The sequence below is a fragment of the Onychostruthus taczanowskii genome, unplaced genomic scaffold, assembly GCF_017590055.1.
Source record: "Onychostruthus taczanowskii isolate IOZ18803 unplaced genomic scaffold, ASM1759005v1 scaffold46, whole genome shotgun sequence".
NCBI classification, from domain to species: domain Eukaryota; kingdom Metazoa; phylum Chordata; class Aves; order Passeriformes; family Passeridae; genus Onychostruthus; species Onychostruthus taczanowskii.
Genome location: NW_024502125.1, coordinates 2125399 through 2135197, shown reverse-complemented (window position 1 = coordinate 2135197; position 9799 = coordinate 2125399). Strand labels below are relative to the sequence as shown.

At 38.9% G+C, this 9799-nt stretch overlaps 2 protein-coding genes across 3 annotated transcripts in view; one reads left to right on the top strand and one right to left on the bottom strand.

Annotated features, from left to right (window-relative positions):
* The first annotated feature begins 13 nt into the window (after positions 1–13).
* Positions 14–7086, top strand: DIMT1 (DIMT1 rRNA methyltransferase and ribosome maturation factor). Its single transcript, XM_041414592.1, has 12 exons — positions 14–203; positions 333–406; positions 700–786; positions 1159–1220; positions 1332–1425; positions 1548–1597; positions 2412–2535; positions 2638–2730; positions 3435–3499; positions 3758–3821; positions 4323–4429; positions 5156–7086. The coding sequence occupies exons 1-12, from the start codon at positions 149–151 to the stop codon at positions 5196–5198; spliced, it is 918 nt and encodes a 305-aa protein (XP_041270526.1). The 5' UTR covers positions 14–148; the 3' UTR covers positions 5199–7086.
* KIF2A (kinesin family member 2A) overlaps positions 7043–9799 on the bottom strand; it is a 54532-nt gene continuing 51775 nt past the window's right edge. For both annotated transcript variants that reach the window (XM_041414590.1, XM_041414591.1), the window contains exon 20: positions 7043–8769. In XM_041414590.1, coding sequence (XP_041270524.1) covers positions 8684–8769 — 86 coding nt within the window. In that variant the 3' untranslated portion in view covers positions 7043–8683. The remainder of the gene's footprint in view (positions 8770–9799) is intronic.

The following is a 9799-nucleotide window of genomic DNA, read 5'->3' as shown; positions in this document are numbered from 1 at the left end:
CGGCACGCGGGGCCGCTCGCCAGCTGCGGTGCCGCGCGGCACGTGGAGCGCGGGGCCGAGCGGGGCCGAGCCCGACCGAAAGCGGCCGAGGTGAGACGAGCCGGAGCGGAGCGAGCGGGCCCGAAGGGATCCGAGCGCAGCTGCCGCAATGCCCAAGGCGCGGGCCGGGAAGCGGCCGGAGCGCCGGGAGGGCCGCGCCGGCGGTGAGTGTGGGCCGGACCGGGCGGGCGGAAAAGATCCCCGGAGCCGAGGCCGGGCCGGCGCTCGCACCCGAGCCGGGGCTGGCGGGGTGCCGGCGGCTGCCCACGGTAACACACCGGTCTCTTCCTTAGGCATCCTCTTCAACACCGGGGCCGGGCAGCACATCCTGAAGAACCCCCTCGTGGTGAACAGCATCATCGACAAGGTGGGGGCCGGGGCACCCGCGGCTGCCGCTCTGGCTGCCTGTGAGCGCTGCGGGCCCTGCCGCTCGTCCTGCTCTGTAGCTGGCTGTGAGCGCGGGGCGGCAGAAACCAGCGCCAGGACATTCTCCTTCTCCTTCTCCCCCTTTGCCACCCGTTCCTTTCTAAACGGGTCTCACGCTGCCTTGGTACCCGGTTCCGACTTTTTACTGTGTCAAAAGCGCTTAGTTTGATTCTAAAGTCAAATGATTGCACGAAATTGGTGCTAGGGAAGCACTTAAATGCTGTTTGTCCTTAGGCTGCCCTGCGCCGCACGGATGTCATTCTGGAAGTGGGCCCGGGAACTGGAAACCTGACAGTAAAGATGCTGGAGAAAGTGAAAAAAGTAAATGCAAATTCTCTCACATACACCCCCTTCCCAAGTTCTGACTGTGCTGTGGCTTAGACTATGGCAAGCAGAAGGGTCTTCATGGGTGTGATGAACATAAGTAGAATTACCCCATTGATACTTTTCTTAACATATGAATGATCCCAATGGGTTTTTAGCTGAACACATAAATTTTGTGTAGTTTTATCAGACTACATCCATTTATGTGGTAAAGCTTGCTTGTATTGGAGAGGGTGGAAGGTGCATAGCCAAATAGGGATTTTGAAAGGATTCTTTAAACCCACAGCAACAAATATTGGGTTGGGGTTTTTATGATTAAATTCCAGTTAGGAGATGCATGGAATTGCAAATAGATACTTTTTTTTTTAGGTTATTGCATGTGAAATTGACCCTAGACTTGTTGGTGAGCTTCAGAAGAGAGTCCAGGGCACGTAAGTATCAATTATGGAAACAGGAAGCACTTAAAGCAGTGGAGCTACTTTGGTACAAATTTTGGCAACAGTGCTTCTCTGAGGATAACCACAGTGTATCTTTTCACCCAGGTGTCTAGCAAACAAACTTGAAATCAAGGTTGGAGATATCTTGAAAACAGATTTACCATTCTTTGATGCATGTGTGGCTAACTTACCTTACCAGGTATGGGACAAACAACATAGCATATAATAATTATTTTTAAAATAATTATTAAAATTTAAAAAATTATTTTTAAATGCTGATTTCCCAGAAATTATAATAACATTATTATTTTTTTTTCTCAGATTTCTTCACCTTTTGTTTTCAAATTATTGCTTCATCGACCTTTTTTCAGGTATGTGGAAGAATAGAACTCTGTATTACCTGGGAGGAAAAAAAATAGTTTTAAAAATATTTTCAAATCCAATACTTTTTTAGTTCCTAAGATGCCAGTTTGATGGATCACATCAGAGCTGCACTAAAGTTCTTCTGTAATACATAGTCTGACAGTGCCTGGAAATTAAGTTTATGTTGATGTATTGAGCATGAGGAGAAAATTTAAACTTGGCAACAGTGGATGCCCAACAGATAAAAACAGGAGTTACATCTCCTTAGTATTATAACTAAGTATTATTCCAGGGATAAGCAGGGCATCATAGCATTTCAAATACCTTCCTATCTAAGTTAGGCTGGAAAGGGTAGAATCAATGACAAGTCACTTTCTTGTCTGATCTAAAAATGTAACTGTCCTGTCTGTGTGTCAGACATCAGTACGTCATCAGCTTTTGATTTCTCTCAGAGGAACATTGGTAACGTTATCAGTCAATTTTTGGAAAGCTTGGATTTGAAGGACTCAGCAGGGAGTTACTCTAAATGATTTATTACAGTCAGGCAACTCTCAGACTAGACTGTCTCTTTGATCCTGATCCATTTAGCAGTATGGATAATCAAATTATGTAATAGATTTAAGGAGATGTGGATGACTTCACCAAGTTCTGTGATGGGTTTTGGGGTTTTTTTCAACATACTAATCAAGGCAGAGTTGTTTATTACAAACATTTACTATTCTAAGTGCTGAGGCAAATTGTATGTTTTCTAAGTGCGTTAGTTAGCTGCTGACATAAAAATTGAATACTTAGAATCAATTTTCTCATTTCTGTTACTCTCAGGTGTGCAATCCTTATGTTTCAAAGGGAATTTGCACTTCGTTTAGTTGCAAAGCCAGGAAGCAAACTTTACTGCAGACTCTCTATTAATACTCAGTTATTGGCTCGAGTGGACCATCTGATGAAGGTACGTCACTCTGCATTCAGGTAGCTTGGCTATCAAACACAGAAGGGATGTGAGGAGTTTGTTGCTTATTCACACAGCTGCTTGACTACTCTTACCTAACAGGTTGGAAAGAACAACTTCAGGCCTCCTCCCAAAGTCGAATCCAGTGTTGTCAGAATAGAGCCAAAGAACCCCCCACCACCTATCAACTTCCAGGTGAGCAGTGTATATTTGACGTAACATGTTAGTGATAATTTCATATTTCTTCCCACTTACTACTCAATTCCATGTGCTGATTCTAATACAAACTACCAGCTACTCATTGGAGTTTCCAAAATGCTTATTTCTCTGTTGATCAGGCTTGTGTTATGACATTAACAGAACATGCCACCATCAACTGGGGCAGCTTTGTGTACAGTATCACTCATAAGACCATGGTCACTTGGAGAACTGCTAGTAATAATGTCCCTTTCATCATGGTTTAAGTCTCCCAGAGATGTTTCTGGCTGATAATTTTGCAGGTTTTGATCAAAGGAATATATGAGATTTATCTTCAGACAAGTGTGTGTAATCTCAGAAGACAAATGTTACAGAAGAGTATTCTTAATTTTTAAAACACTTCAAGACCATTTCAGCCTTGCCCAATGTCAGCCAGATTTTCTTCAAGTATCTGCCTTTTGTGCACGTAATAACACCAAGGCATGAAAAAGTACAATTCAAAGGGTTTTGGGGGTGAAGTATTTTCTCCTCCATTTGTATTGCTTTACCCAAGATACAGCTGGTTTTGTGTTGTTTAGAAGGACATTTCCATGAAGGATATTCCTTTCTGTTCAGTATTGTTCTGAAGTTGTCAGTAGTGACTGTTCTTGTTTGTAGTAGTTGTATGTTACTTTCTAAAATTATGAAATTTTCCATTCCAGGAGTGGGATGGTCTGGTAAGGATAGCCTTTGTTAGGAAAAACAAGACACTCTCTGCAGCATTTAAGTAAGTAACTTCAAGCTGAGAACCACTTAACCATTTCTTTTGTGCAAATGCATAGCAGTGTTACATAGTCAGCAATAAACCATGGTGGAAGATTTATACTGATGTGTCACAACCTTTTTCTTTTAAAAGAAAACTAGGCAGCTTTTGAAAAAGAACATTTCTGTGTAATTGTTACAGTTTTTTATAGTAGACATTAACGACCAATTGAGTGAACAATAGTTACAGTTTGTTTTCAGGCTAAACATGTATTTCTTTCAGATCAAGTGCAGTAGAGCAGTTGCTGGATCATAATTACCGAGTTCATTGTTCCTTACATAATACAGTAAGTTCCTTCTTAATCTCTTCTATTTCTGTATACTGTGACCCACATTCTGACTTTTATAAGAGTAAAATATTAACATTGAAAAGCTTAATGTATCAAAGATTTTCCAAAAGAGTCTGAAGGTGGGAGGAACTTGCCTCTTTTCTTAGTGAAAAATCTAAAAGGGTAATTACAATTAAATCATAATAAAAAAGCTTAAAATCAAGTATATTTTTACAATATTGTCCATATATGTATGTCTCAAGGTCTTTTACTAATTTAATAAAATATTTCTTGTCTGCTTTTCAATATGGTTGTGATTCATGTATAATGAATGAATGGAGATATAAAAATTCAGATCCAACACAGTAATACAATAATCCATAACAGAAAAAGCATAACTTATGTTTTTTCACTTGAAACAAGAACTGTTCTAAGAGCAGGAAATAATTCGATTATTTAAATGAACATTTTTCTGTGTTTTGAATAGAAAATAATTTCTATCCCATTTTTCATTGACAGGAAATCCCTGAAAACTTCAAAATTGCAGAGAAAATACAGACAGTTCTAAAAGATACGGGTTACTCTGAAAAACGAGCCCGTTCAATGGATATAGATGATTTCATTCGGTATTCTTTTTTTTTTCTCTTTATGCCTTCCTTTTAAGCTTCTTTAAATTCTATCTGCATCTGTAGCTGCATAGCACAGATTGGTATTGGGTTGCAGAGGAATAGTAGGGTTTCCCTCTTAGTACCAGACACTCCTTGCTTCCAGTCCTGAACATGAGCAAACACTTAAGGCCTACTTATATATTTTAAATGCTGTTTATAATATTGAGAGCAACTAGCTAAGGATCCCTATTTCAGGTGTTTGCGTACTAGACCCTCTGTGTCTCCTTTAAAAATGGCCAGAGAGTAAATTGGTTATTCAAATTTCTCTAGAGTCTTACATGGCCTTTCTCTGCCTTGAGGATTAGGCTGTAGTCTATAGCACAGTTTTAAATGTGAATGATTGACTGCTATATTCCACTCTTCCGGTGGTATCATGAATCCTCTCGCAATTCAGGATAAAAGTTCCTAGCTGTTTCTCATTTGGAGAACTAAGACAGGTAATGCTCTCTGAAAAAACATAGTGAACCTGGTAAGGTCCAACGTAAGTAACTGCATTGAAAATAAACCTGCATCTCTAAAAATGCAAATTTGCTAATAACTTTTATTTTCAGATTTGTTAAAATTCTTTCTTTGCAGCTGATCAGTGGTGGCTGCTTTCATGCTATTTTCTTTGTACATCTTAAAAATGCCTCAAGCTGAAGTTTAAATTGCGAGAATTGTAATACACGTATTTCAATCTTTCAGATTGCTACATGGCTTCAATTCAGAAGGCATCCATTTTTCATAGATACTCCTACAAGAATGAAAGATGCTGTATTTTTTCACCAAAGTTTTACTCGAGCCAGAGTGAGTGCAGTGGGACAAGCTCCTCATAAAAGCAATGAACAGAATACAGTGCGTATGCTTGGACTCAAAATAAAATGTTAGATGTGGTTTTATCTCAGACAGTAGGCCAGAAGTATTTTAAAAGCAGTAAATTCACAGCTGAAGCGAGGTGCTGGGCTGCCTCATGACTGTGTTTTCCTATATATATCCAAAACATGGATTGATGACAATTGAAATCTATGTTCTCCAATGATGGACTTCATCTCAGTATATTCATGTACAATACTCAACAGTACATCCCATAATGGGTCTGGACAACAAAAGGAAAGTTGTAGTAATTCCTTTTTTTGGTATCAATCATTGGTTTGTTTGTTTTAAAGTGTATTTAAACACTGCCTTTTGATTTGAGATGCCTGTCTCCCATCCTTCTGATAAATACCCGCACTCCAAGCTTGTTAGTAATCTGCTTCTCTTAGAGAACCCCAGTGAGAAAACAAAAGAATTTACCTTGTGGGCTTGATATAATTTATATTATTGCCTTTACCCTTTCCTCCACTGTAGGAACTGGGAAAAAAACTACCAGTGGGCCACGGCTCATAAACACAGACAGCAGGGTTGGGTTTTTTCTTAACTAAATTCAAATAGCTATTTTTTAAGGTAACTCCTTCACTGTTAATACAGGAAAAAGTTTTAGCACAGATCATAGCTCTCAGTGGAATTTAGAGCAGTGCATGCAAATTAGCAGAACCTCCTCTAAGAAAAACTTTATTTATACACATCATTGAATCATTAAGGTTGGAAAAGATGTCCTGAGTCCAGCTAGCAGCCCCATTGACATCCCATCGGTTTTTTTAAAAAGTAATTGATTAAGAAGCATATATAGAAATAGGCACTCAAATTTACAGACATCCTGAAGCATTGACTTCAAAAACTCAATTGCACATTTATTTCACAATTTAATAACTCATCAATTCTAGTGCTGCTTCACTTCATGCAGAACCAAATGAGTTAGGTAGATAGCCACAAAGAATATGGTTGGACTGATACAGAAGGAACAACTGCAGAAGATACGTGTCACACTTCCTTAATGCTTTTGTTTTACTGGAGAGGAATAAGCTTGTTTGAATCCTATTCAAGTAATTTCAGACAATGGCAATGGGCTGCAGAAATTCAAGTGCCACAGCCAGCCCTATCAATTTTTCTTTATTCTAACTGCTTCAGTATCAGGTGTAGATCTGACTTATAGCAGGCTCTGGTACAAAGACTGGCAGTAGACACAGTTTCAGCTAGCATGTGCTACTTGACAGGACACGTGTAATTTAGAGGGCTTTGTAAAAAGGTGCTGTCCTTTTGGGACCCACAGTAGGCCATAGCCTGGTTGTGGGGCTAAGCTTGTGTGGACAGATAGTATGGAAGCCACTGTTACTCCTGTGGGATGCCTCTGTCTTCAGAAGCTTTTTAGAAAGTAAGAATTGTCTAGAGCAGCTTCAGGGAAAACCTCTGATATCATATGATAAGCTGTACTATCACCTGCTAACAGAAGCTATTGCCTTCTATTCCATTGGTTTTTTTCCTTTTAGTTGTGATGGGTGATGATCTTAAAAAATATATTCAGAAAGAGGTGTGATTTTTTTTAAGATCTGCTGCAAAATTAAAGTCAGGACAATGGTCTGGGGAACTTCCATATAACGAACTTGTATAGACGAGTTGGCTTTATTTTGAAAGCAGAGGCCTTTTCAAAAATGTAACTGATGTACTTACAAATTGAAACCATTCCCAAAGCATAACAGAAATTCTCAGATGTCATTCATTTAATAGCTTAATTTATTAAACACATTATGTAAAATCTACATTGTTTCAGTTTTCATGTTTACACACAAGAGGATTTTTTATTTTTAACCATGACGCGACAAGAGCTTCCCATAGCCTACCTTTCTATGGGAGATACAAACATTAAACACTACATGAAGTTCTGGCTCATTTAACTCTCTTTTCATTGCCTTCCCTTTATTCCCCCCTCCAGGCCTGGTACAAACAAACAGGCTTGTATTCCAAAAGTAGTTTTTAAACATTTCCAAGGGAAAGTCTACTGATACAAAGTCCTGGAAAGGGGGAGAACTCCTAGAGAGATCTACAGTTCTTACATGAAAAGTCAATCTTTTTTGCATACTGACTTGCAAAAATAACTTGAGTGCCACCACCTAAAAAGTGCTGATACACATGGCGCCATTTGTGAGAATTCAGGTATTTGTGGGATTTCTATTAGCGCTAGGTAGAGGTATTGTGCAAAATCGTCAAATGATGCAATTTCACCCCACTTTTCAGCTGCTGGCACTGTACAAAGGGAAAAATAGGTATTAGCTACTTCTTAAAGCAACAGAACTACTCAAGCTACCTGCAAACTACGGTTAATGTACATGTAACTTTGTCATGCATCAAAATCCAAGTTTTTAAAACAGTATGTGAAAGGCCAGTATGGACATATATATCCCCAAAGTTTGATAGTTAACTTATCCATACATAGCATTATCACACCATACCACATATCATATTATCTGCATTATCCTAAGATACAACTCTCCTCAGTACTTAAAACATTACCCTTTAATATATAATGACTGATTTATATTTTTGTGGGTTTTTGTTGATTTGTTGGTTTTTTTGGTTTTTTTTTAATTGTTACAGATGTTAAAATTGTATAACTATTCTTAATGGTACCCAAATAAATCAAGATTCCAGATTTTCACACGAAAAATGGAATGTCCAGCTGTTCAACCACTCTTAACAGCCTGCAGTTCCTCTTAAAATGATATGGCACATCCTGTGAAATGAAACTATCCACCAAAAAATAAGTCTTCTTGAAACACACACACACTAAAGTAATTTATATTGACAAATAAGGAATGTATTTTTTAAGGCTGTGCTTCAGAAAGAGGATATTTAGGGTTAAGTAGCCTTCATCAAGGCACAGAATGGGAAGAGTTAAGCACAGCTGTCTGTGGAAGAGAAGTTACGTAAAACCACTAGTGAGGTGTGCATGCACGCCACAATTTTAAACTGCACAGCTGGTCTTTGTCATAAAACTGAACATGGTCAGAAGGAAGTGCTGTGACTTTTTAATGGCCACAGTTTTACTTTATTAAAAATATGGCAAGTATTTCCAAACATTTCACTATTGGAATAAATGAAATATTTAGAACAAAGTGCTTCACAGATCTGAACCCTGCAGGTTGTGCTGTCTGGTCTAGAAGCATTTTGTAGATATCAGGAGCATTTCACATAAAACTGAAAATGTCATTCAGGTGAATAAGAAACAGGAGATTTCCACAAACATTTCTAACATTTTTACACTTTCAAGTAGTTGAGTTCTCTCGGTCACTAGGTTTTGTAACAAATGTGTGCTACAGCAGTACAGGTTCATGATTCTTTTAGCAGCAGAGGCCCTTTTCAAAGGGCACGTGGTCTTTTCGGGTTGATCTGTTTACTGGCCTGTTCCTCTTCTTGTAGAGCTGCCCGGAAGGATTTCACTTTGTCTTTGAGGAAAAAACAGAAGAATGAGAAGTGATGTGCCTGTGCTCAACAGATTTTGAAACTAAGCCCTGATCCTCCACATCCCAGCCTTAACAAACAACAAAGAACATTCCTCCACAAAAATAGCTGATGCTACAAACTACAAGGGGAATGAGCTAAGCTTGCATTCAAAACCATACAAACAAGTTGCTTAGCAACTTAGTGTCTTCTTGGATACTACCCTGTCTCTAGGCAGGATAGGTTTGTAAACTGCACAATTGTATTCCCAGCATGTGAACTGTTCACACTTCCATTCTCCTCCTATTTTAGAGAGTCTAGGGAAATATACACTACCTATATCCTATTCCTTCGTAGCAGCTTCCAAACCACTTTTAGGAACATACAAAATCATTTAGAGTACAGTCTGCCATTTCTAGTACATTCTAAAACCCAGAACAGTAAATTCTAGTCCCCTCTGTTTTCTTATGAATGTGAAAAACATTTGTGAATAAGTTTTGCAACTTACTCACTCTAAATAGTTAAATGCATCGTTCACTATTTCATTGTAATTCAGTAAGAATGGGAGCAACTTAAGGAAGGAAGTGTAGCATCCTCGTTTTTCTATTCCTATCCCTTCCAGTCCCCAGTAATATGCCCAAGAATGGGAAGAAGGAAACCAAAATGATGGCAAAAATATGTCAGTTGCACAGTGGGAGAAGTAAAGGCTGAACAATTCAGTGACCATTACATAACACGAGCACAACATAGACAATACCAAGACAGCATTTTTGACTATACACGTTTCCTCCTGTAAAACTACAGTTATATTAAACTGGCTGTAAAGATGTGAGATCTCTTAGCATTTTACCTCCAGCAGCCTTTTCAAAAACAGTATCTGCTAAGTTTTTGAAGAACAGGTAGTCACCTAAACTGCATTTTTTCACTGCTGGTGTCTCAAATTGTTGTCTTCTGAAGAGAAAGCCACCATCAGTAAAAAACAAAAGGAAACTCCCAACTCCTAGTAAAAGTGTCACTAGCATGCTCAGGAGGCAA

What these genes read in the sequence shown, in the direction of transcription:
- DIMT1 (XM_041414592.1), top strand. Translation starts at nt 149, where the DNA reads ATGCCCAAGGCGCGGGCCGGGAAGCGGCCGGAGCGCCGGGAGGGCCGC. An exon ending in TGAACAGCATCATCGACAAG is followed by an intron (nt 407 to 699) that starts GTGGGGGCCGGG and finishes GTTTGTCCTTAG; the next exon opens with GCTGCCCTGCGCCGCACGGA. An exon ending in CAGAAGAGAGTCCAGGGCAC is followed by an intron (nt 1,221 to 1,331) that starts GTAAGTATCAAT and finishes CTTTTCACCCAG; the next exon opens with GTGTCTAGCAAACAAACTTG.